At 35.1% G+C, this 27,554-nt stretch overlaps 2 protein-coding genes across 2 annotated transcripts in view; both read left to right on the top strand.

The window, feature by feature from the left end:
* LOC140162637 (uncharacterized) overlaps window positions 1–16,516 on the top strand; it is a 62,770-nt gene extending 46,254 nt beyond the window's left edge. Inside the window, exons 9-25 of the mRNA XM_072185915.1 lie at window positions 1,879–1,987; window positions 2,417–2,513; window positions 2,746–2,846; window positions 4,359–4,451; window positions 5,080–5,153; window positions 6,293–6,392; window positions 6,811–6,899; window positions 7,453–7,558; window positions 7,996–8,172; window positions 8,575–10,617; window positions 11,349–11,447; window positions 12,165–12,305; window positions 12,636–12,708; window positions 14,028–14,146; window positions 14,427–14,612; window positions 15,878–15,943; window positions 16,412–16,516. Of these exons, the coding sequence (XP_072042016.1) occupies window positions 1,879–1,987; window positions 2,417–2,513; window positions 2,746–2,846; window positions 4,359–4,451; window positions 5,080–5,153; window positions 6,293–6,392; window positions 6,811–6,899; window positions 7,453–7,558; window positions 7,996–8,172; window positions 8,575–10,617; window positions 11,349–11,447; window positions 12,165–12,305; window positions 12,636–12,708; window positions 14,028–14,146; window positions 14,427–14,612; window positions 15,878–15,943; window positions 16,412–16,516 (3,778 nt within the window). The remainder of the gene's footprint in view (window positions 1–1,878; window positions 1,988–2,416; window positions 2,514–2,745; window positions 2,847–4,358; window positions 4,452–5,079; window positions 5,154–6,292; window positions 6,393–6,810; window positions 6,900–7,452; window positions 7,559–7,995; window positions 8,173–8,574; window positions 10,618–11,348; window positions 11,448–12,164; window positions 12,306–12,635; window positions 12,709–14,027; window positions 14,147–14,426; window positions 14,613–15,877; window positions 15,944–16,411) is intronic.
* LOC140166801 (uncharacterized) lies at window positions 15,250–19,641 on the top strand. Its single transcript, XM_072190294.1, has 6 exons — window positions 15,250–15,339; window positions 15,878–15,943; window positions 16,412–16,492; window positions 17,534–17,696; window positions 18,112–18,225; window positions 18,706–19,641. The coding sequence occupies exons 4-6, from the start codon at window positions 17,588–17,590 to the stop codon at window positions 19,275–19,277; spliced, it is 795 nt and encodes a 264-aa protein (XP_072046395.1). The 5' UTR covers window positions 15,250–15,339; window positions 15,878–15,943; window positions 16,412–16,492; window positions 17,534–17,587; the 3' UTR covers window positions 19,278–19,641.
* Window positions 19,642–27,554: the final 7,913 nt, after the last annotated feature.

Raw genomic sequence — 27,554 nt, forward strand, 5'->3', positions numbered from 1 at the left:
GGTGTTTGGCTATGGACTATACCAATAGACATAGCCATGTATGATTACCCATTTATTATGCAATGAGATGAAACAACTAAATGTTGCATTAATTTGTATGATAAAGTTCATCATACCTTATGGATCTGAAATAAGAGATGTATCCCAACAAACACAACATTTTCGTTATTAAAACATTTTTACCAAAACCCAAAATGTATCCCATTTTAAATGTTTTAAAAACATTCTAGAATTGCTGGGATTCAAAATGGTTTTATGTAGGCAAAAGTCTGTGCTTGTATTTTTATGTTAATTTCTTACAACTTTTGAAATATTTACAGCATTATTTCTGAGCTTGGAATTTCAGCCAAATAAGTAGACATGTAAAAGATGGAGGATAATTTAAATTTGAAAAAAGAAATTATAAAAGAATAAAAGAATCATGCTATATACTCAGAGAAATGCCACATACAATTAAATTGCTTTACACTTTGAAGCAATGTACTTTTTTGTAAACATTAAAAGGACAATGTTTATATCTTAAACATATCTACTATCTAGGTTAGTCTGTTTACTTGTGACTTGATTTGTCTTTTATGTGTGTATACACGTAGAGGCAAGATAAAGGCTGGACAAAATAGCTACCCATAATCCTCTGCAAAATTGATTCAAGCACGACTTTAACAACTTATAATATTGTATGGGAAATAACCAGGTAGTTTTTACTTACATTGCAAAATGTGTAAATCAATTAATTATGTCCTGTGTATGAATTATTGTTTTATATTACCCGGTGGTTTATTATTACTCAAAAGCTGAAATAGCTAAATAGCATAAAAAGTGAATCAAACTCATATTTCAACCATTAAAAATCTTAACATTGACCATGGCCTGTGTGTGAGACTAACATATGGCTGACTGATTTCTCTATGGTTGATGAGTATTGTTCAAATCATCTGTGGCCTTGGCTTGTGTGTGAGTCTACAACATGTAGCATATGGCCGAATGATTATGCCATGGTTGATGGGAAATCATTCAAAGTTTAGTGTGTCTAGTGATTGATCTTATAATGAGATTAGGACTTAAGATTGTGTAATGTTATCTTGTGTAGTGTGTTTTGTGAAACATGGAAATAAATGTGATTGTGAGGACAACATGCTTGTGGATTCAGTCTTCAAATTTACAAGAAAAAATATGATAAAAAAATGAAAGAAAAGGAGCAGTTGTTATCTTGAACAAATTTTCATCTTTACCCAGAGCAGCCAGCACACATAAATGTTGAACCCCACCCTCCCCTCCCCCAAAAAATATAGTGTATCTGGCCAGATTCAGATGTTATCTTCTCTAGATTAACATGTATGAAAAACAATGCCAATTGATGAAAAAACCTCAGCATATTGTTTCCATCCATAGTCTGTCTCATCTCCGTTGAGAGTAACGCCATGTTGGATTTTGCAGGGGCAGATTCAAATCACATGTGCTAAGCTAGTCATGCGAGGCGAATACACCCGGGGTATACACACATGTAGAAGGGCACTTTGTCCATAGGTTGGCGATGCAACCACTTAAACACATTGATTTGAGTCTGCCACAGTGAAATCCAACATGGTGTTACTCTCATCTTAAGATGAGATGCACAATAGCACGCTTAATATAAAAAAATTTATGTGTGAAGTTGGCAACTTCACACCACATATGCTTCATTATATTTATGGAGATCTCCGTGCAAGGATAAGTTTGTCACATAATCCATGTATTATGATATTGTCATTTCAAGACTTATTACCTGAGGTATTTATCTCTCTTTCTCAGAGTTTGGGCCAGATAGTTTTTTTGTATGGTCATGTTAAAAACACTAAATTATCTTATACTTTTACATATCAATTGATTTCTTTACAGCAATTTTGAAAGTGAGGGATTATATGTGGAGCATGTCTGCAAACAGTTGGCTGGACTAAGGGACCTGCTGATGACTCAACATGCAAGATTCACCATGGTCAGAATGGAGGTAGGATATCATGCTATCTAACTCATTCACTGATCTCGTCATCTTGTTTTTGTGTATACTTTTTTCTGTGATGGATCAAAACATATTGATTGTGTAAGCATCATTGGGATGATAAAAATATCAAACACTGTATAGTATTTATTTTTTTCAACAGCATGGCTAATAGTAATAAAAACATTTAATATCAATCAACTGCTGAACTGTCCAGCATTTATGTAACAATGATATAATATAATAATAACAAAACTCAGGGGGATGATGCCCATCTCTGCCTCCAAAGCATTAGTCCACACTAAAAAATGCTGAGTCATAATATCCTGTGTATCCAGTGTATGCATTGTAGCTCTCAGCTTCCCCATTCCCCAGTTGTTTAACTTGATTGTTATTGTTTTATTTATGCAATATTGTACTGTATTATTTTTGTTATAGTTTGACATTCTGTGTGAGACTTTGACCAAGCTACACACTCTCTGTGGAGACTGGTTGCAGAGACTACTTCAAGATACACACAGCCCAGACCGAGTTGGTAAGAGCATACATACTCATGTTGAAAGAGAAAACAAGATATCCAAGTGTAGATTTTTAAACTTTACTTCCATCTACTACTGTCGACTGCTTTGAGAAATTTGATACTTTTTATTTGATACTTTTTTTTAAAAATATAAAAAAAAACACTAAATGTTATTTAGTTTGTTACATGTTTCAGCAGCACTTCAGTGATTTATATTTTGACACTTTGTCTTTGATATTTTATTCAGGATCTTTGGCCAAACTGTTATGCAACGTATTAGAATTAAGGGTCAACTTGACTGGCAAAAAGGAAACACCAGTAGAAGATTACATGCAGCAATACATTCAGGTAAAATGTTATTTTATGTACCCTATGATGTGAGTGAATTAGCTATTCGTTAGAATTTACAACTCTGTCTAAAATGCGCCAAGCTCTGTCTAAAATGCGCCAATTATGAGACGATAAGCCAAATTTCTCACTTAAGATAGCACAAATTTCCCACAATTTCTCTTATGTATATCCTCATTTAGAAAAGTAAAATTTGTTTTCAAATGCCTAATTTCCCAAGAAGGAGCCCCTGATTTGCCCACTTTCTAGGTTGAAATTGTGTTATTCACTAATTCTAATAGTGTTTGAAACCATTCCCTGACCATGATATATGAAGCATGCATGTATCAATCAAAGTCTACACTCCCCTACTCATGTGCTCACATGTGAGGAACTTATCATTTGGGCATACATGTTCCTCAATTTGAAAATATGTACAATTACTTTAGTTTAGTGTTGTACAAATACAAATAGGTTTTTACCAATATTTTAAGAAACTCTGATCAAACAATCTGATGTAACAGTATTGTGTAGCATGTGTGTACTCAGTGTGTCTAGACAAACTTGCTTAGGTCCAAGGTCAAAAGTACACATGTACTATATTATCGTTTGTGAATTTACCGTAAAAGTTGTATGATTTTCACAAAATCTGTTTTCACACTGCAGTAATTAAAAATATTTACTGTTTTTTTATATTGCTTATTCCAAGTTTTGATGCATGATTTTGCAGAATGAATAAACATTTTTATGAATTTTTAATTTTATGATAATGAAGAATAGATTTCGGAAAAAAACATTACAATACTTACTTGGCTAATTTATACATGATCCACTTGCAGTTTTTCATTTTTCATGTTGCAAATTTAAGTTAGTTTGAAAATTTAAATTATGAAGATTAGTGTGAGAGTATCTTTCATAACAGGATTCAGTTGAAAAGTAGATTTTCATTTTGGCTTATGTTGTATTGTATGTTAACATTTAGAATTAACTGTATATTTGTGACGTGTCATGTCAAAAGCAGACACTTTTGGGCAGGTTATCAATTTTGAGGTTTTTACATATCTTAAATATAGAGATATTTTGCTCCACAACGCCGTTTTCCCCAATGAAATAGGCCATTCCTAAGCGAAGATATTGAATTCGTAAGTTATGGTATTATAAAATTGGAAATTGAGATATCGGCCTTTAAAAATATTATTGACAATGTTAAGAGCATGAGAGTAGGAATTATCTTGAAAAATGTCTCAAAAAATACCAGATGCCAGTTATATTCCAGTCTGAAACTATCAGACAATATTTTAAACAATAACATCACCAATTCGCAACAAACCCAAATTGTGAAAAAATCACCCCGGACAGATTTTTGGCTATTTCTCCATTTACGATCCTGCCCAAAAGTGTCTGCTTTTGACATGACACGTCACATTTATTCAAAATTATGATCATGGAATAATGAGGTGGTATTTTGATAGTTCTCACCACGTCTTGTATTTATGACTTATTAGAAGCCTTTATTGTTTTCCCTTTTTATAGGAGAGTTTAAAGCATGCCTATCATAGCCAGAAGTTGAGATTGACCACTGAGCTGAATTTGAATGCTTACACTTCTCCAGTATCTGCAGAGATGGTAAGATCATCTTTTATTATTATCTGTACAGTACCTTTTCAAATCAACATTGGAAACATTTGGAAAATCAGGTTATGTGCACCAGGTGCATACACAGCGTAATAAAGCATATGCGATCATAAGGTGTAAATTCACATCAAAGTAATAGCCAGTGACACACATTATGCAATGCGCAAAAGCGCAACTACAGGTAAATTAAGACATTCTTGTCCAAGCGGGAACAAGCATGTTGCGTCCATGTAGCGTACTAAGCGTGTACGTAATGTACTTAAGGTGCATGTATGCTTTCTTCTGTACCGCGATATCTGCACGTGTGTTTATTGCAGAGCTACTAGCGTTCATAATGTTCGAGATTGGCCAAGAATTACTTAATTTACCTGTAGCGTAAGAGCTGTGCCCATTATCTGTGTGATGATCTGGAATGTTATTATATACTGGGTCATCATAAACAAATGGCAGCTGTCTTTGGAAAACTTTGATTTGAAAATATCTATAGTGCTTAAGAAAAGTAGTTCTGTTGTATACATGGGATATGCGAATCAGATCACTTGCATGAAGGTTATATCAGAACCCAACTAGGTTAGTAGTGAGGCAACTAGACCAATAATGTATTTTGTTTCTTGTGCAGGTAAATAAACTGATCATTAGTATCCGAGATGAAGTAACAAGATGTACACAGTGCTACAATGAAGTTTTTAGCAGGTTAGTAAGAGTATTGTATGCTATATCAAAATTATTGTTATTCATTTAGGGATTCAATCACGTTTCACCGTTGTTCATCACCGATTAACAACTCGCGTTCGGCGTGTCTGCATGGTTTACTTCAGTAAACCACGCAGACGACGCGGACGCAAACAACGAAACCAAGCTAAATATCGTCTAATTCTCATGATGCCTTCATTTGGAATATCCGTTTGTTATTGCCACTCGACTTTAACATCGGTGATTCCTATGTTGATAGCCTATCTGCAATAAAACAAAACAATGAAGCGGTTTAGCTGCTACTTTAATAACATTAAGAAAGTGTTTACGCATAAGTTCCAGTCATGACGAATTTTACGCCCTTACGGGTAACACGTATGCGTAACCCTGTGTTCGCGTATAGGCTACTGGAAAAGTGTGGATTAATGACGGATAAACAATGCTTGGCTCCTGTATAAAGGAATAGGAAGAGTTGTTGAATCATTGTTGGTGTTCATGAAAAAACCTGCCTCTTCCAAATGCACCATTGGATCCACTTGAAATGACAAGATGTTTAAATATAAAGTATAAGTCATTTCAAGTGCATCCAATTCAAAAGGCAGGCATTTAACAACAAAAAAAAAACAGCGGATGGAGAACAATCATTTTGATATAGCCTGTTAGCTCTTGTGAAAATAAAACTACTGTTATGTTTGCTCTACTCAAGTCCGTTTTCTTATGTATTAGATAATTAGGAAGGAAAAAAGAAGTTGTTTTAGAATCAATATTGAGTTGGAAAAAAAACTGGCATATCATTTTTTGCTCAATTTTTTAACAACTGCAAAAGGTCCAAAATTGACAGAGCACTTACATGTAGTGCTAAGTGGCAAATTTTATTTCACATAGCTAAGTGCATACATAGCTTTTTAGACTATATTTTCTGTTCTGATATTGATTTTTAGTTAAAATACCATTGAAGTGGAATATTGCTTGTACTAAATCCAAATGCTTGCTTGTATTATTGTACAAAAGAAATCTTGATGTTGTGTGTAGCCAAATGAAGATTAATGCAGTACAACAATGTTACATAGTGCTGAAGTTCATTATCAGTGGTACAAACACAGAATTAATTTGTATATTCCTTATTTTTGTTGTTCTAGGTTTAATTTAGATGTAGGTGAACTAGCTATAGTTACATTGTATGATCTCTTGATGGTAGATGTCCTTATGGTGTGCCAACTTGCTGCCGAACAAGAACAGGTAGGTATAGGTTTGTCTGTTGGGTGTCTGTCTGTCTGTCTGTCTGTCTGCCTGCCTAAACTTCTTCCCCTTCTCTATATTCAGAATCAAAATAACGCCAGAACACCTTGCACATCTTAACACTAACCCAATCATAACCTTGAATCCTAATATAAACTGTACCTACATTACAAATCCACCTTTATATTGAGAGCATATCTCAAACCTTAATCCTAACTCTAAAACACAAGGTTATGGATGCTAGTATGGAGTTATGCCAAATAATTATTCCAGTCTCCCAATTTCCTTCCATAACTTACGTTCTCGTCATTTTTTTCTGTTCAATCTCCCAATCCACCAACCTCCACAATGTAAGTCGTGAGAACTTTGTTAAATTTGTACTTTCTCGATAAGATCTCATTTGTTGGATTTCTTTCAGGATTTGGGTCATATAGACCAAGACTTACTAGCTCTAGCATATAGACTTAGCCAACTTGATCAAGAATGGAATTCATACATTCTACCACAGTAAGTATGAAAGAATACAGTAGTTTGATTACTTGAAATATTCAATTTTCAGCCTCTTTGATTTCCTGATTTTCCCCTGAAAGATCACTGCAGGGTTTGCAAACAGTAATGAAGTAGCTCTTAGAAATAAATATGATAATGATTCTGGCTTATAATAGGTAGATCAGTTCTTGAAATTGATGCTAAAAATAGACAATTCCCATCAAGTAATTGCCAAACATCAGCTAGTGCCATGAATCGGCTCTTATTACTGCTATGCTGTTAGTTGAATGGTGCTTTGACAAATATTACGTACTTCAAAGAAATCTGACACAAGTAACCCTTTCAGGATTTTTTGTGGCCAAATTTATGCATTTGTAATTATTTTCAGCCTGTTTTGAGATATTTTAGCCCAATTTCACACTGTTTTTCAGGATTTTCTACTTTTTTTCAGGATATTTCTCATGCTTTGAATCACATCCCTGATGTATCCTATACCTTTTAATTTTGATTATTCCCTGCCCGCACTTCTTATCATAGTATCTGATATGTGTTGATGTTTTGTTTATTCCAGTGCTCAACAGTGGCGTCAGCCCCTGATGGAACAGACAAGGTTATGGTTACACCATCTAACAAGAGATTTAACAACCATGGTTCTAAACAGTACTAACAGTGATAAGGTAATACAACTATATTGTGTCAGTCATAAATAAGAGTAAATGATATAGATAGTTGTATCACAAAAGTATATTAAGTGACTGTTGAGAACAACTTTGAAAATTAGTTGCAAGGCTTGATGTTTGGAAGTGAAGAATAGTTTGTGAACAAAATTGAAGGATTTAACTTCATAAGAAGTTAGTCAGTGTAGTATAAGAAACACTTTTTAATCAAATGTATTTCATTTCATGAAAGGGCTTTGGCCCATAAAAGACTTGAGCAAGGTGCATATTGTGTCAAGCAACCTGTAACAAAACTCAATCATCTCAATAGTGAACCTACAAGAGCTTATATTAGTAGAAAAGTGCATACTTATCACACCTATTTGGGATGAAATGTAACATGCATTGAAAAATGTGATCTCTCTTGTAAAAATAGTTTTTTTATTTGTCATCTGCAGTTCACAACGATAGCTTTACCCATGGAATCGGCTCGTTTGCTGTCCAACCCATCATCCATGGCCCCACATTCATCTCAGAGAATCTGCCAATCTCCATGGTCTGCATTCAGTAGTTTCCAAACCAAAGAGCCTCAGCAGCAAGCTGATGTGCCAGTGACATCCAATTCACCACAGCAAGTAAGTAGCAGGTTTGTTTACTTTCACAAAGCCTTACAATCGATCTTACAATTGATTTACCACAAGTAATCCCCTATTAAATCAAGCATCTGATCGATCGTAAGTCCTTGTAAAACAGGCTCTGAAATGAAATCAACATTCCAAATGAAGTTGAGAATATTAATATTATCTGTAACAAAACAGATTGGGATTTTAAATGAAAGGGTGAGAATAAATCCTGATTTTGTGTTTGCAGTACATTCCACAGGAGAGTGGAAGGGCCTAGAGAGAGACAGTAGTATCCTTAGAAGGGTTCAGGCAGTCAACATGTTTATCGAGAAAAATATTGATCTCTATTTAGAAAGTAGACATGCCCAAATGAATACCCTATTATAATATGATACTTTTATTAACTTGTCACAGATGGCATCCCCTGATGAAGCTGGCGATGCTCCACACAGACAACAAGAAGTGGAAATTGAAGCAGAGATTCACAGACAGCCACTGCCTTCACCTAGTACTAACATGCAAAGTCAAGCACCAGTTTTGGAAACCAATCCAAGTGAATTACTGGCACAAGATGAAGAACAACAGAAAGCTATGCTGAAGGAAGAACTTCTCCATGGAAGGAAAACCAAATTAAATCGGACTTCATCTGCTCCAGATCTGACATGGATTGGACAAGAAAGCAGTATAGATAAAAGTTGCCAGGCTTCATCAAATACAAAGTTGACTCGGTCAGATAGTGCACAAACAACATCCACAGATGAAAGCTTACAAGTAACAACATCTGCAGATGAGAGCTTACAAGTAATTGCTCGTCCGAGTAGACCCAATGTACATACATTCACCAGCAGTGGAGATTCAGGTTTTGGAAGGGACAGATACAGCTCACAGGAAGATTTTGATCAAGATACTATGCTGACAGAATCAGGAGATAAAACTTTAGCACAAAGAAGCTTGCATGGCAGGAGAACATTAAGAGACACTGAACAAAAGGAGCATTGTGATATTGCTGATAATGTAGGCATTTGTGAGCAAGTAGATAATGAAGATGAAATCGGGGCCAAATATGAGATGAATAATAACAGTAAAGATACATCTCTTGAGAGTAAAGATGCATCTCTTGAGAACACAACCATAGATGATGAGCAATGTATAGGACTAGATTCATCCAGTGGCAAAAACCAAAGTATATCATGTGATTTGACACATGATGTGTCACCTGATGTTCTTTCAGATTTAAAGGAAAACAAACAGATGGACATTTCAAACAGTCATCCAGAAATTGTATCAACTGTAGCACCTGTTGTGGAAAATGAAATTTGTGATCAACAGGAGTCTAATGAAACAAAACATACTATGGATTATGGAAAAACAAAACAGAACATTGATGTCACGCAAACCGAGGGCTTACAAATCAATTCTGAAATTGACAAAAAACAAAGTACTACTGACCATTTCAAATCCATTCCAGCAAGTGAAGAACCTGTGAGTTGGTTAGACAGAGAACTGTTACGCACTGGAATATCTCCTATTAATGACGATGACATTGCTATTAGTAAAATAGAAGAGGATATTACCCCAGTTCATGAATCCAAGACGGAATCGGTGGTACCTGAGATATGTCAAGATAAAGTCTTAGATGATAAATCTGCAAGCCAAATTACAGGAGAATATCTGTCATGTCCTGATGCAGCTAATACCAGCAACTCTGTAGAGTGTCAAACTGATGAAGTATCTACTGATACTTGTAAACTATTGGGTGTAAAAGAAGTTACGCCTCATGTCCATTCATCAACAGTAAATGCAGCTGATTCACCATTGAAAACAATTGTAGAAGAAGGGAGTACAATGCCAAGTGATCAAGAGACTGAAACAAGAACTGAACTTAAAAGCACATCCCCTCCAGCATTTTCAAATTCACTTCGCCATGCAGCTTCAGATTTATCATCGCACATTCCAAGTACTGGGGCATTTTTAAGTGACCAAGTTTTGCAGAGTCCCGCTGTCAGACCTAAATATTACCCACAAAGACATTCAATACCAGGCCCTCAACATCACATGCCTAGAATTGATGGCACTGCCCAACCTCAGCAGCCTACTACCTCACTGTGCATCACCCCGTCCTCACATTCCACACCTATTCAACACCAACGCTTTCACTCAACAACTCAAAGTCTTGAAGACAGTATCACAGCCAGTCTGGTGATGTCAGACCAGTCTGAAGAGGAAGAGCATCCGTATCTTGCAGTGTCCTGTAGTATAGTTGATGTCCTTGTCATGGTACAGCAGATGGTGTCATTCGTCTCGGAGCTTTGTCTTATTCTTTGCCCACTACCAGGGATGTCACAGGATACACAGGATATGGATGTGCCAGGACCACTGGGAGAGGCATATAGTGTGGTGGTGTGTCGAGATAGAGCTAGGAGAATGAGAGGAGAATTGCTGAACAGTATCACACAGGTAAGGTGGTAGTATTAAAGTAATTTAAAAATACCTAAGAGGAAGAAGGGTCCAACTCAAGGTTCAACTCCATGGAGTTCAGCCTTTTTTTCATGGAAACCATGATTAAGTGTTCTTGGAAGACTATTTAGAGAGTGGATTTGAGCTCTTCTTTCACACACAAGGAAGGACTGTCTGCTAGCAATAAAATGCTGGGTCTAACTCATTTTTGTAAAATGGGAGAGTTGGACCCTTCTTCCACTTAGGTATTCAATTGAATCAGGGTTGTCAGTACAGTGCTCCACTCTTTTGCTTTGTTGTCTACATTGGTTCGCTTTAAGTTCGGTAGTGACATCAATGTTTTTTAGCAGTTGCACTGACAAACAGCCCATATACGCTCTGCGTGATTAACTTTATTTGCAATGATACTGCATACTTCACTACCAAACTTGAGGCAAATCAAAATATAGAGCAATGTGTGCTTGAGTACTAGTCTAATCAATTTGCTCTTGTGAAAATAACACATGACATTCTAGTGGACAAATGCTTTTGTACTGTTTGTTCCAATTTACCTTTATGAAAACTCTGGAAGTTTATCCTTACCACAGTTAAATAAATGTCCTACCTCAGTGTTATATGACATGAACCCTCCTATAACCAAACCCTCATATAACCATTGGAAGTGTTGACAGTGTATGTAGTTTTAGTCATTTTACAAGTGTATTTATCATCTGTTGATGTTTGTATTTCAGACTATGGCAAATACAATGGGATTATATGTACAGAATATCCTGGCAATAGATGCATGTGCCACTCCACATGAAGATGCTACTAGACTTCTGTCAAGACAGGTGAGATAAAGGACATGATTGCTTGAGTCAACTAGTGGTATCAAAACATTAATCTTTTACACATAAGAAATTTTGTTTTGAGTGCGAGTAGACGTCTGGAGAAATGTGGGAAATTGTCAGTTTGTCAGGGCCTTATGTGCAAATCATGCATCACTTGTGTATGGCATGCTATAGAACCCATTGAGCACCCAAATGATATGTATCATGATTTGATCTACTGAGGCCCAAGTTGTAAATTTCGTAAAAATTGAGTTATTACCAGTTCTGCCTTGCTCAGTACATATTGATGTTGAAATCTGCACATCCCTGGCATGGCTAGTTACAAAGTTATGAACATGTTTTATTCATTTTCTTGAGTTTTTAAATTTTTTTTTGGCTCCATGCATTTGCATATATCTTAATTCCATTTTTGTTATCTTTGGTCTGATTGGATCAGATTATGTCACATATCATATGTTTTATGTTCATCTATAGAACTCGAATCATAGAGTGACTTAGGTTCAGATGGCTAATATAGCGCCTTGGTGTGACAACAGCAAGAGCCCATTCCTGAAAAAGTGTTAAAGTTTTAGTTTACTTAAGTTGTTTGATCCATACTGGATTAGCCAATTAGAGGATGGTTGCTAGACTGAAGCGTTTTGAAGGTACTAGCTTTTGAATGACTCTAGTTTTACTGTCTGACCTATGATGTAACACGAAATCTTATATTTCATTTAGATTAATGAAGATTTGGAAGAAAGAAAACGTCTAACTCAGCTTGGAAGGTGTCGTCATGACAGAGCAGGCACAAACTGCAATTTGTATTTATTTAAAGATGCTGTTTTTCTTTGTGATCGCTTTGAGCCAATCACCCAAGAGGTATGATTTATGCAGTCAATTTGACCATCTAAGAGGCTAGAAATACACAGTTTTTAATTGTTATGAAAAATATCTCTTACCATGGTTTATATATAACATAATTATGATGTATGTATCAATTGACAAAAAAAAGTTGTCACCTTTAAATAAACAAGCTATGTTTTATATAAAGGAGACTTTTTAAAGTCTCCTTTATATCGATATAATGAGATCTTTTAAAAAAGATCGCATTCTCTCCCTTCCTCATCTCTTTACCTTGTTCTCTTTCCTCTCTCTTCCTTCCTCCATTTTCATTTAATATGACCATATATATATAATGCTTGTCTACAGATGTGTGTGAGAATCAACAATACATGGTGTCTTTCTTGCCTGGTGCCTCATTTTCAAGGGCTCCTCCCCAAAGGTAAGCAGTAATAGTAATGACTTGTTTCAATCAGTTAGTGGTTATATACCAACTCTGACCTAACATACAGGGTATGGATATATGACTTTCAATAATGTCATCTATATTGAGAATAGAAATGAGTTGAATGTCAACAGTATTCGATTTCAGGTTTGTTTTTTTCATATCAGTTACTAGTCTGTAAACAATAAGAAACAAAAGAATTTGAGCACTTTTCTACCAATAACTTGAAAATAAGAAACAAAGAATTTAAACATTTTTTCTACCAATAACTTTCCTGGTATTTGACTGTGGGACTAAGTAGACTTTCAAATCCTTGAAAGTACTTATTAAAAAGAGGGTTATTTAATCAATAAATAACAGTGGAACTATGATAATCTCTATTTAATCCTGTGTAAGGCAGAGAACTTATTGGCCCATTACTCGAATAGCAATTTGTAAAAATATCATGGTATAATTTACAAAATTATCCATATCTTGAAAGTATTGATGCTATTTATATAATTTTGGTATTGTCTAGTGCTTACATTTTTATTCAAACCAAGAAATGTCAAAAATGCAACTTGTTCCTGGTTTTGTCAGAGCGGGTCATATAAGTTATGTATAATACAAACAATGGTTATATGAGGAATGCATTTAAGAATTGGGAACAATTTGACCAGCCTGAAGGAGGATATAGCCAGACAAAAATGCATTGTTATGTGCTTAAAGGAAGGTGACCTGATATATTTGGAAAATCAAATTCTTTAAAACTTATGTATAACATAAAATGTCATCCCTTTCAAGCACTCATGCAAAAAGAACATGTAAATGTTTTTTGTAAATGGAATTACCGACATTTATACAGCGTGATATTGGTCTACAGTGTTTTAATTAATGATAATCATCATGATCATGTAATATATTGATTTCAAGTGAAAGGCTATATTTTTCTCATAAACATATTGAAATTAGAAGTTCCAACTCAGTGTATTTCCGAAGATATCATCAAAAAACTGCCTAATTAGTCTCAAATGTGGTATACTATATTTGAGACTAATTCGACAGTTTTTTGATGATTTCTTCAGAAATATACCGATTTGGAAAGCCAAATTTCAATATGTTTATGAGAAAAATATGAGCTTTCATCTGATACCAAAATCAGCATTTTGATGAGGTAAAGTGGGGAATGAGATTGTCAATCAGGTTACCCTTTAATTGAATTTTATACAAAATTAAAAAAATTACACTTAAACATTGTGTCATGTTATGTAAGATTTTGTGTACTCAAGTGCCATTCACATTTTTAAAACAATGTTTATTTTATTTTTGTTTGATAGATCTACTTGAAGAGGGTTCAGAAATACTTGGTGATTTACCCTTTGACCTGACCCCACACAGTGATCCTGAGTACATTGCTACTGTCATGGAAACTCAAATCAAGCTACTTGCTCACAAGGTGAGAAAATAAATGTTATATGTTGACACTATGTCACTATGATTACAAGTCTGTAAACCAATTTTACTTTGTCATTGTACCCTCATTAGAGTTCACTTTAATACTTTATGTATAATATAAATGGTATGTGCACCAAAACACTCCCCAGGAGCTATTGGCACAATAATTGTGACCAAAGCACAGCTAAGTATATTGGTCAATATTGATAATGATGTACGTACGATGTTATTGCAGCAGTCACATTGCATACATGACAGTTTTTCGTCATAATTTCTTTCAGTTAAACCTATTCCTTGCACAAGGTCTGGAGGTACTCATGAGTAATGAGATGCCAGGATGCTGTATGGCTGTAAGACTCAAGCCTATTACAGAATGTCTTACAAATCATCTTGGTGCACTCAAAAAGTGGCTCTACCCAACATGTTACCAGCTCTTCACTAATTCTTTGTGGCATTTCATGATCCAGGTAGGTTTTGCTGGAATCTAGAAGGATTTCAGAATTAGCAGTTGATGATGATAAAGTTCAATTTTCAAATTTGCCTCCTTTGGTCTGGGTGCATCAGAGTGTGTCACATATTTCCCTTTGTACATGTTAAGTTCTTTCAAAATTCCATTAAACTTTTACTTACAGTCTATGAGATAATTTTATTGTTGCAAGGCAATAAAATGCAAAAAATGGACTTTATCTTGAATATCAATTTAACTGACTAAGTTTTGTTTGATCACATCATGTGCTTTAACGTTTGAACAAAATCTGACTATACCATATTTCATACTGATGTGGCAGTGATATCAGTGCGCATTTCATTGGGGGAAGCTTCAAATTACAGGTGTTTGCTCAAAGCACTGGCGTACACATGCATGCGCTTAAAGATGGAAAATGGTGTAACACATCTGAAAGAGTTAAGTTATGAGGTGATGATCATTATTCAGGTCGATTGAAGTTACTTGAGCCAAAGTGTACCATATTGAAGTGAATATAATTATATCAAAACATCTCAATGTCAGGAATGCCTGTTTATTCTAGATTGATTTTTATAAGTAAAGAGATGTATAAAAGACTTACACCTTGATTGACACATTCCATATATTTCTTTCTGAATAGAACTTTGAAAGTCAAGTGCAGCGTCTGGTGAGGTAGGTACAATGAGGCAGCTGACCAACAAGCACTATTACTTCTGCAAGGACTCACAGTATGTATACATTAATCAGTCATAATAAATAACTGAGCATGCGCATTGGCTGTTGTAATGTATAATGTTCATTCAGTTATAGCATTCTTAGAGCAGTTGCACCAAATTTCTCAGCAAAAACTAAAAATTAATCATTTTTTCAAGTATAAAGAAGATATGTGATAAGTGCAACATTGATATTAGCAAAATACTTTGGTGTATGTTGTACTTTTAGACTTTGGATTACCTATAGGCTCTAAATAATATGAACTGATCAGGACTTGCTGACGTGCTCATCCTGAGGGACTAGGTCATTCCTGGGTCACTCAACGCTCTTATTCAGCCAATGAGGTACCAATATTTCATGACATTATTCAATTAGCCTATCAGAACTGTATTTCTGTGTTTACGATGTACACATGCAAATACGTCATGGAGTACAAAAGAATGCTGATAAATAGTATTGTAAATTTAAACATTTTGTATCTTATAATGAGCACCCAATTTGGAATCAATCTGGTAAATATTTCTTACATTTGTTTGTATCGTTATTTTTCAGCACTTGATAGAGTATCTTCACAATGCTGGCCAAGGACTTGGTATAGATGACTTGGTAGAGCCTGCGGTAAGTATGAAATATGAAGACCAAACACATAAATACATGCATACAAAAGCTTGATTGAAGTGCAACAAAGGTAGTAATGAATCCTAGCCATGTGTTTTATTACAGAATGACCATTTAAACTAATTAAATAGGTAGGCATGCTGGCAATGACAAAAACTATCCAATATTTGATGATTTTAATTTGATTCCAACCATTATTTATATTATTTATTATTTTTTGCACCATTATTTCATATCCCTGGTTAGGCCTATTGCACCAAGGAAGTAAATACTGCTATTCTTTCTGACCACTGTCAGCAAAATTATTTTTTATAAAAGAGAAACAAAAGAACAACAGCAATTACATGTTTTATCAATTTTCTGAATGGATTGGGAATTTATTTGCTCACAACCAATAACTTCATTATGTTAACATAGCTCAAAGCATTGTGTCACCTTAATATTATTATTATTGTTAATAATTTACAGGAAGCAGTACTGCAATTGTTGCAACTGTTTACACTGCAAACAAAGAGATTGATACAACTCCACAAAAAGCTTTTTAAAGAGGTATGTCATTTATTACACTACTGATGTAATGCATTGTTTAATATGTCAAAGTGGGTCCAAGATAATAAGCAGATATCAGGTATCTGGGTTTATTCAAAATATTTCTTTTCATAAAGTAATATCATGTACTTTGTATGAAAGACTATCTATAGTCCAATTGGATTCCTTAAGGCATGACATCAGTGTGTGTTCCAGTGGGTGCAGTATTAGATCTTGTGTGTTGACTCATAGAACTGCAGAGTTTACATGTAGGTGTGTAAAGGTGTTGCATCTGTATACAAAAGTAACTATGACAAAGTACTGACATCACAGCTTCAAGGAAGTCAAAATGGACTATAACATTCTCTGTTTACAAATATATCTGCGGATGGTTTGATAGCAAGTTAAACACACAGGCAATAAGCAATCACTCTGATTGGCTGATCAACGGTCTTGACAACAAGGCGCTTGACAACAAGGGAACAGACCTTGCCACTTCTACTCAAACGCCGATCCCCAGCGTAGCTGGACCACAGAAGAAATAAACAATTAATTTTAGCTATTTAATATTTGTGTAATGTGTTATTTGACTAAACCAGTTTAATTTACTAATATTTCATCCATTTGATTGGAGGACTCCCATCAGATCTGAACATCTGATCCACTTTCCCAGGAAACTGACTTCCGGTTGTTTGTAGTCTCTTTTCCAGATTTCAAAAATGGGTCATATATGTGACTTGGGAAATAAGTGCCTTCTTCTCTTTTTATGGTCTTTGTCGCCTTCTAGCTTACAGAGGACCTCAGTGGAATTTGTATGGAGGAAAACAAAATATTTAAGTCGCTCAAAGTGGTTTCTCTGTTTACAAAACACTCCAACTGGTTTTGTCAAGCATAAATTGTTATTTGATTTGAAGAACAAACCTAATTGATCAATTCACTGTTACTTACACTCCATTAAATGTGTGCGAACTTGTCAATAGTAGTATTTTTGTTGCCAGTGGGTATTGTCATGACTTGAATCAATCTTAATGCAATTTGTCTTTCTTTTTTCCCCATTAACAGAGAGCTGATGTTGAAAGTAAAACAGACCCATTGGCAGGTGGTCTTACTAAAGTGATGTCAAGGGAAAAGCTGTATAAGATGTTCCATGAATTGCACAAGAAACGCAAGTGTTTCACTGGCTTGTGTCTAATAGAATGGATTCAGGACAACTGCATTGATCAAGGTCAGATTACACTCATTTAGTCGCACAATATTTTATATGGTATGCTTGTTTTTCTTCTTGCATCTTGACCATGAGAAATTGAGTTTCAAAGTGTCTTCCATGCACACACAGTGATCTGATGAGACCAAAAATATTTGCAACATATGATAATGCCATTTATGCCAGAATTTAAGCTATGTCCATGCAATGATTAGTGTTAGGTGGATAATCCATCATAATCATCATAAGTAACTCATCATAAAGCTACTAGCAGTCTGAACCTAACATTACTTTTCTATGAGTTCTTGTTATCAATTTAAGTTTCCTTGTGAATCCAACCCATCATAAGTTATGATGTGTTTATGATGTGTCGGAAGTGTTAGTGAAATTCTCCTTTAATTTTGTTAACAATCCTAATATTATTTTGATACTACAGATGAAGTTGTTGTGAACAGTCATGAGCAGGCAGCAGACATTGCAGAGAAACTTCTTGATATTGGAGTGATAAGCCCTGTTACAAGAACAGGAGACACACCACTTATTAAGCCAGGTAAAGAACACATATGGAGTAATGATATTCAGTAGTCAAATCAGGGTGGAAATCAAAAACAGGTACAGTCATGGGTAAGTTTATTTTCACGCTTGTAAAGTATCAAATGTGCCCACCCATGGGTGATTAACAGTTTTGATTGGTTGGAGTAATGTGAAAGTTGGGCCAATAGTTTTGTAGTGGAAAATGTCAATTTAAAATTACCGATCAGACTGGCTCATGTCAAACTGTTATGTACAGACTTGTCTTAGGATCAGAGGTGGAAATTATGGCATTTGGTATAACCCAGTTCTTTTGATAATAGATCGGATGAGCTCTGTGGTGTGGACTGTAGGATGAGGCAAGTTGTAAAGCATGTTAAATGACAGGAAATTTAGTAAGAGAATTTTTTTTTTGCATTTTTGCAAAATTTTTAATTATCTTAGAAACTTATGTTACAATGATATTTTACCATTTTGTATGCATTTTATTTTTCTGTAGGTGACTATTACCCCAGCAGTCGATCCCACTCAAACAGTCAGTCTGAGGGTGGCACAGATGTGGAATTCCCACCTGTAACACTGCATAGTGTTACCAACAGTGGCTACTGGCTTGGTTCCGACACCTCTGACACAGAAGCATACAGGACCAGTTCCCATCATGCAGCATCTCATGTGAATAGAGCCACTCCATATTCCTCACCTGTGGAAACCATTTCAAGAAGTAGCTCGGTATCCAGTGTGTGCATCTTCCGTCCGGACAGCAGACACTTTTATTGTTTCACTGACATTGATGATGAGGTATTTTATGGGATTGATACACGAGTCATATCACCAACTCCATCTACATCTGTGGATACAGAAAGTTCGCATTTGCGTAGTTTCTATGATGACAAGCATCTGAAAATGATGTCAGTAGCACCAGAGTTTGTTTTGGGAATCATCTATGCAAGAAGAAAGAAGAACCAAGAGGCTGCAAAATATGTGCACGGTCTACCTGCCAGTGTTGTGTCAGGTGTGGAGAAGTCATTGCCATCATTTTGGTTTTGTCTCTCAGCCTGTAATGATACATGATTCACTCATTTGGTATAATATGTGCACGGTCTACCTGCCAGTGTTGTGTCAGGTGTGGAGAAGTCATTGCCATCATTTTGGTTTTGTCTCTCAGCCTGTAATGATACATGATTCACTCATTTGGTATAATATGTGCACGGTCTACCTGCCAGTGTTGTGTCAGGTGTGGAGAAGGCATTGCCAGCATTTTGGTTTTGTCTCTCGGCCTGTCAGGGCAGCGAAAAATAATTTCCTTTCTGGGAACGTGAACTGTTGTTTGAAATATTTTCTGCGAGCGTGGAGCCGGAGCGCGAGTATGAACACAATTATTAAACAGGTGGGGTCCAGGGGCAAAGCCCCAGCGCCGTCTTAGAATTNATTTGCGCGAAGCGCACAAAAACTGGCACTTTTTGTTTTAAAATGACCAAATATGGGGTTAATTTTGGTTAGAAACCCATATACAGGCGTCAATTTTGTGGGGATGATTGTATGGACCATCCCCTAACAATATATTGGGGGGATTTATGCCCCCTCCCACCCCGGATCTACCCCTATGTCATTAGCTGAAAATGACTGTTTGGAGTTATTACTCATTGGAGTCATAGTGTTACACCCAAATTGTAAAGTGCGCACATTTTGTTGATTTGTAGCTTGAGATTACAAAATTGAATACTTAACATTCGTAAGTGCATGAGCGTGCAAAATTTTGGAATGTACATGCCTTCTTGTACATTTTACTCCGAATTTTACCCTCGAATTTTTTGATCCCCTCTATTAAGGACTGAATTTTTTTTGATCCCCCCTTTTTAGGACCCAAAATCCTAGTTGTTGAACATTAATTTAGTTCCAAAGATGTGAACAGTTGAAGTTTTTCCAAAACAATATGCAACAAAAAAAATAATTTCCCTTGGCAAATTAATGAAAAACCTGCTTTTCTGGGGAACGAATCCTACTTATGCTATATTCATTCCTGTCACTGGCGTTTAGTTTTATTTATCAGTTATCGTCGCAGAAAGTTCGCAGAAAATATTTCACGAGTGATCGTGTTCACAGGAATATTTTCAGAGCTTCAGAAAATGATATTAAAGATTATTTTTCCCGTCTTGATTTTTTTCTGCGACTCTGAATTTTTTTCTGGGAACGCCGGTACCACGATACCGGTGATTTCATAGCCCTGCGGCCTGTAATGATACATGATTCACTCATTTGGTATAATATGTGCACGGTCTACCTGCCAGTGTTGTGTCAGGTGTGGAGAAGGCATTGCCAGCATTTTGGTTTTGTCTCTCAGCCTGTAATGATACATGATTCACTCATTTGGTATAATATGTGCACGGTCTACCTGCCAGTGTTGTGGAGAAGTCATTGCCATCATTTTGGTTTTGTCTCTCAGCCTGTAATGATACATGATTCACTCATTTGGTATAATATGTGCACGGTCTACCTGCCAGTGTTGTGGAGAAGGCATTGCCAGCATTTTGGTTTTGTCTCTCAGCCTGTAATGATACATGAGGAATCACCCGTTTAATATAATAATGTGAATTTCAGTACTTGTGTGTTTTGTCTTGGGAATCTTGAAGTTTGGTGAAATCTTCAAACCACAGATTGCCAAAGTCCTGCACAGATTGTTAAAGTCCTGCAGGATTAAGCACAATGTACTAATTGTTCCAGGAATACGGCCAAACAAAAAAAAAGGTTCGTCTCAAAGCTTGTGCGTGCATTTGTAAAATCGCGAGATTTGAAAAAAAAAAGAAATGCAGACATTTTTTTTATTTAAAAAAAAAAAAAAAAATTTTAAATAGTTTTTGCCGGACAAATTCGGCGAAAATCAGACTTTTTTTCTCAAAATACCACTCGTGAGCTTTGAGACTAACCTTTTTTTTTGTTTGGCCTAAGCACAATGTACTAATTGTTCCTAATACAAGGGAGAGCGTGGCGCAATGGTAACTTAGGGTACTTGCCTTTAGTGCATGAGGTCCCGGGTTCGATTCCCGGCGGTGGTGATTTGCTGGGATATTGACTTGGAAAAAAAAAGTCTGAAATTAATTAGCAACTTCAGTAGATTAAATTCAGACTTCCGCTCTCCCCATGGTTCATTTAGAATTGGGTAAATGAATCATAAAAGTACTCCGTCCTTAGGAGGGGACGTTAAGCCGTCGGTCCCGTGTACAGAGAGCCATACCTGTACATGTATCTCGCAGCCAGTTTCGAAAAGAGTAGGGTGTTAACCCCTGACTGTTCCCAACCCGTCCCGGTGTTCAAATGGACCCCAATGGAAATAAGCTTCAATAGAGGCTTTCTTGGGTTATCAGGGTTGTCAAAACCTGAACAAATCAAATCAAAAACCCCCGTGACATTTTCAACATGTCATTATGTTGAACTTTCATTTTCTCTGATATCAAGTGTTGAGAACATGTGATTCTCTTCCTTGTAAGTTTGCCATTTGGCAGGGAAAAATGTGCATTTGATTTTACTTTATACTGTTTTGTACCCTTCTTATAATTTCTATAGTTGATACTTTTATACCTTCTGTTATTTTTATTAACATCTTGGGCTGAACAAAATAGGCATAATATGAAAAATATATCTTATCGCAGTGTTCCATGCTGTATTCCTCTTCAACCATGCATCTTAGTTACATGTTATTGTTGAATATGGGTTATATGAGCTCTTTCCACAATATCAGAAGTAGTAGAAAAAACACAATGTTATCCCTTCTGATTATTCTACATTGGCAAGTAGTTATTACTTTTAGGTGAACATTATTGAGCTACACTATGTAAAATAGTGAGATTTTTTTGTCTCATCACTAACACATTTAATTGTGAGCTCAATTTCTCTACATCATGCATGAAGTGTGTTGCATCAAAATCAGGACAGACCACTGAAGTCAAGGTGTCTGGCATTAGTGTATAAAAACAGTCAGAGTACACAATGTAATACTGATGATGACCTGTATCAATCGGCCAAACTTGTTGGGGTTAACACACTCTCATGCTATTCGCTGGCGAAATGATGTAATAATCGGATTAACTACCATAGCAATAGGTGAAAACAATTTGTGATTATATCGTGCTTCACTACAAGCAGGTTGTACTCATCACCTGTGTATGTCTGCAATCATAGATTGAATACAATACTGGTCTTTTCAAAGATACTAATCTGACAGGTGCGAATGATTAGCATGATATGGTTCAATGCAGAGGTACCGCATGAACGTACTAGTGCAGGGCGATATAATCAAAAATTGTTTTCACCAATTGTTATGGTAGTGAATCCGATTATTACATCACTTTGCCAGCGTATAATAGCTGAAACCTGCTATCATGTTGGTATTTTTAGTGTTTTTATTTGTTTATGTTTACATGAATTTTGCCATTTATATTATTTACTGTATTATTATTATTATGGTGTAGATTTTCCAGTTGGCTGCTTTTACTTGTTTTTGAAGCAGATATTTCTATTAAATGTTATATTGATGACCATTTTATGTCAAATAAAAATGTGCTAATTTGTATTGCACTATAATATGTATTTTAACTATTAGTAATATCTTATTGAAGTTGTAAAGATTATTTATATTAATATTATATTATTGTAGAGATATATCTGGTAATTTTGTTACTTTTATTTCATCATTCCATTATTTTAGCAACATTCACATTTTAGTGCAGTGAGTGATTTCTTACTATGATTCATAGAAAATTGTGATATGAAAATGTCAATAAAAAGTTATATGGCCTAATGTTTTGAGTTTATATTGATACTGCATAATCATCCCAATCATCTTTGTTGTCAACAATAAGCCTTGACCACCTTTAGCTTGGACCTACACATGCTGAACTGATAAATAATATACATTTTGATTTATATAACATCATTCCAGAGGATTCAAAGCGCTGTAATTTCACTGCCATGGTGAATCATCATAATCTGATTGCATCAACTAGGCCGCAGCCGAACCCGGCGCAAACCTATCCGCACTTAGATTGTAACATCAACCTATTATTTGTGCAACTCCCCAAATTCCATTGGGTGAAGTTTTTTTTGATAACCAAACAAATAATTTTCATAGCCTATATGTTATTAAGAAGCCTTGTTATGTCTTATCTGAAACCTTTGTAAAATACATATAGGTAATCCCTAATGTGTGACATATAGAAGTATCCCTATATGAACTTATTGTATTGGGACTCGATCAGCCAAGGCTGAAGACATCATTTTGAAGTTTTGGTAATATTAGTTAATCAATAGGTCTAATTTTACTACAGAGGCTTAAAGGATATGGTTGTGGCAGTAACCTGGGATGAATTTGATTTCTATATTGCTTTTATTGGATTTGGCTGTAATCAATCAACAGTATGATGCATTACATTTTTATAAACATACTTCCTGTGTATATGATTTTAAGATGTGCAATATTTGCTGAATAATTAATCTTTATATTATCATTACTATTCCATATTAATGCATATAATTTTGAATCCAGTATGGCAGATTTACATGTGTGTGAAAATTATATATTTTGTCATACTGGTTCAGAGAAATGTAGGTTTGTCTTAAATACAGATGTTGGGCAGAGACACGCAGGTAAAGTAGGTACAAAAAGCAAACCTTAGATGATACATGTCATTTATTTGCTGCTAATTATTTGATGGTGACCCTATTGAAATCAGCCAATGAGCAGCTGCCTTATATCCATTTATATCTATTTAGCATGAGTTGAAATTGGCTGAAGGATTTTGAATAAAAATGTTAGTGACTTAAAAGCGGACACTATCAGTATTTGTGTTCACTGTCTTTTGAGAATTTTGCTGCATGAAATGAAGTATTTGTCAACGATCAAATTTGGGAAACAATTTTTCATTGAGAATGGCAATTCATGTGCCAAATGTCATTTTCACTGTGCTGAAACCCCATTCTCAGGATGAACACTAGTCATTGTTACCATCATTGTTATTATTATCATCATCATCTTTATTATCCTCCATTGGCTGCAAGTGGGGTCACCATAGCTTCTTTACGCTTCTTGCGTGTGCTGAAACAGTTATGTATTTGTTAATATGCTGTAAAGATATAAGTTGTATACTTGCCTATGCATATATGATTAAAAAGAATGCAAATAGAATAGAATGCAATTGTATGCATTTACTTCCATAATAGTACTAATAGTAGGGTGGCCACAATGCTAGCTATTGTGTGTACCCCTGCCCACATACACAAATGTATGGTGGAAATTGTAACAGATTCTGCAGCAGTTGGAAAACTTTTGGGCATTTTGAATTCCATATAATTTGTCTCCTAGTAACTTCTGTGCAAACCCGACTACTAAATTAGAAAGAAAATTTTCTGCTCGTAATGAAGGTGAATATAGCATTTTGTATGCGGTCACGCATAAAAAGTTACGCACAAAATAAATTTTTGTCATCAAATAAAACTATTTTCCCAAAGATGTACAATTATGCTATATTCAGTTTTACAATCTAGACCCTCAGAGCAAAATCCTGTGCAAAAATCAGACAATTTGGTTGTGTAGTTTAGGAAATACAGGCCTTTGAAGGTCATAATTGGCACATAATAGCGCCCTCAATGGTGAAAATCACACATATTTACCTTAAAAGTCCTGGCAAAAGAGTTATTTGGGTGATTTCAGCCATTTTAAAAATGTTGTAAAGAAGCAAATATAGCAATTATGACCCTGGATTTTTAATATTTGCATAAATGAACATTAAATAAACAAAAACAATACATCTCATGCCTTCATTCCCACAATTATCGCTTCATGAATATGCAAATTTATGACTAAATCAGGATTTTCCTAAAAATGGGGTAAAAATGGCCAATTTTGTAATTCCAGGGGTGGGTTTGAAATTTTCATGTGACCACCCTACTAATAGGTAAGCAAAGTTTTTAATTTACGATGGACGATATGAAAAGGGCTGACATTACAATAAAATAATGTTAAAAGGCTGACAGTACTTCACAAAGTAAGATTTAGTAGAGTAATCTGGCTACCATGTGTCACGTTATTGTTTGATTTGATTATCTACCTTTGTTCAACATTCTTCAGCACTAACTCAAGCTGTGCCATCTTAAAGGTAATGATGTTGAGTTTGAAGTTTTATGGTGACAACATCTGATTGAAATTGTATTAACATTAGGCCAAAAAAAGAAACAAGTTTGTTTCCTGTATCGTGCATTGCTTTCTGGTGACTGTTTTTTGCATGTTGCTTTTTTTTGTTATAAAATTTGTGTTCATAAATCATTAAAATCAGAAAAAAGGAAAAAAAGAAGCTAGAACTAATTATTACTTCTTTTTTTTTAAATTTACAATTAAAAGTTTAAACAGGAATGATTCTGTTACAATTTGTAAATCAAACTTTTGAATTTTTTCTGTTTTAATTTTTAATTAATGTTAAAAGGGTGTGTTGTTTGTGTGTTTTTCTTTTTGTATTTTTTAAATAAAATAAATACAGCATTGTTTGTTGCAGTTTTTGTTTTTAAACAAATGAAAATATAAAAAAAATAGTATTGCGCATTGCACTTGCTACTGGAAACAAACATGGTTTTTTTTTTGCCTTAACACATATATTTTGATATTAGTTTAGAAAAAATGATGAAATTAAATTTACTGACCTTGATTTTATGAATTCAAATTGAATATAACATGTGGAATAATACTGTCTGTATTAAAGTGTACTAACAATCAAGAGAAAGGGTATTTATTAAATATATATATATATATATTCCTGGTCAAAAAACTGCAGAGTCACTTGAGGACTAGTGCATGTGGTTTTTTCACATCATTGATGAACCATTGTCAATTTGCAGATTTAAAAGGTACAAGTTGCATAGAAATATCTTGGTGCAAATGAGATATGTAAGCCCTTGCAGTTTTGATTTTCAAAGAGGATGCAATAAAAACAAGGTGGTGAGTTTGATCAGGGCTAGTTAATTTATTTGTCCAGTATATATTAATATTGATAGAGTAACTTATTCTGAGGGGCTGGGGTGAGGAAACAATAAATGATTAGATATAGATTTATTAGAAAGAGAGAAAATTATATGTAACTTTCAAAATAAAATCCTCTTTGTGCATAGAAAATTGATTTAGAAAATGAATTGAATACCTGAGAGGAAGAAGGGCCCAACTCCATCAAAACTGTTTTTGAGATATTAAGAAAAAACTTAATATTTGGAAAAGTTTTATAGACAGAATGTTTTCGTCTTCGGGGGACCTTTAATACATTAACATACAATATTACGTACATTCGAAATTATATATGATTTCTCCATGGCAATGGTACAGGTCTTAATACAAGCTTGAGTTGGGCCCTTCTTCTACTAATATACTGCAAGTGCCAGTTCCGTAAGCAGATGTGTTATAAATAGCTACAGAAATTTGATAATTATCCATTAATTGCACAAGTAGAAACATGTAATATGTTAGCAAGAAAGTTTATTGTAATGAAAAGCAGATTTCATGGATGAACAAAATTCCTCTTGAACCCAATATTTTTGGAAGAAGGGCCCAACTCCATGGAGTTAGCCTTTCTTCCATGAAAACCATGATTTTAAAAGTGTATGTGGAAGACTATTTAGAGAGTGGATTTTGGCTCATCTTTCACACACAAGGAAGAACAGTCTGCTGGCAATAATATGCTGGGTCTAACTCACTTTTGTAATAAATTGGAGTCGGGCCCTTCTTCCACTCAGGTATTCAATTGTTTGCCTTCAAATTTTGACATTTGTCCCTTGTATGGAAAGAATGGGTACAACGGTCAGTGTAATTAATATGTATTGACAATCGAATATTGAAACAGTATGTCCAACTTGCAGAATCTGAAAATGTATATTCAACTTGCTGCATATAGATCTAGGCATATTCTTATTGACTATTAAAGCAGCTGATGTATGTTTGTAAAGGCTGATGCATGTCATCTGAATAGGCAAAAACTGTCTTGTGCAAGCGTGATGAGACTGTAATTATTAAAAATGGCATAATGGGGTAAATTGGTGAAGGGGACAGTACCATGATTATGTTATTATTCAGATCAAAGAATGAACCACTGTCATTGCATTCTTCGATGAATTTTAGGCAGCTTTTTCGCTACATCCGTAGCCATGACTGAATACTAGAAGTAAATGTGCAACACTTGATTACAACTGAGACTGCTATAGGAATTCACTAATTTTGTGTTCATCATGGAACTCTGGGTACGCCAGCAACTTCGCTGGTAGCAACAGGAGAGCATATGGCGCAGCTGCAACATTCTCAGTACTGACCAATCGCGTTTG

This window comes from Amphiura filiformis, chromosome 1 (genome assembly GCF_039555335.1).
Source record: "Amphiura filiformis chromosome 1, Afil_fr2py, whole genome shotgun sequence".
Taxonomy (NCBI): domain Eukaryota; kingdom Metazoa; phylum Echinodermata; class Ophiuroidea; order Amphilepidida; family Amphiuridae; genus Amphiura; species Amphiura filiformis.

Excerpts from the sequence above, each read along its gene's own strand:
- LOC140166801 (XM_072190294.1), top strand. The coding sequence starts at position 17,588 with ATGTCAAGGGAAAAGCTGTATAAGATGTTCCATGAATTGCACAAGAAA. Across the intron at positions 17,697-18,111 it reads GGACAACTGCATTGATCAAG|ATGAAGTTGTTGTGAACAGT; the intron begins GTCAGATTACAC and ends TTGATACTACAG. Across the intron at positions 18,226-18,705 it reads CACACCACTTATTAAGCCAG|GTGACTATTACCCCAGCAGT; the intron begins GTAAAGAACACA and ends ATTTTTCTGTAG.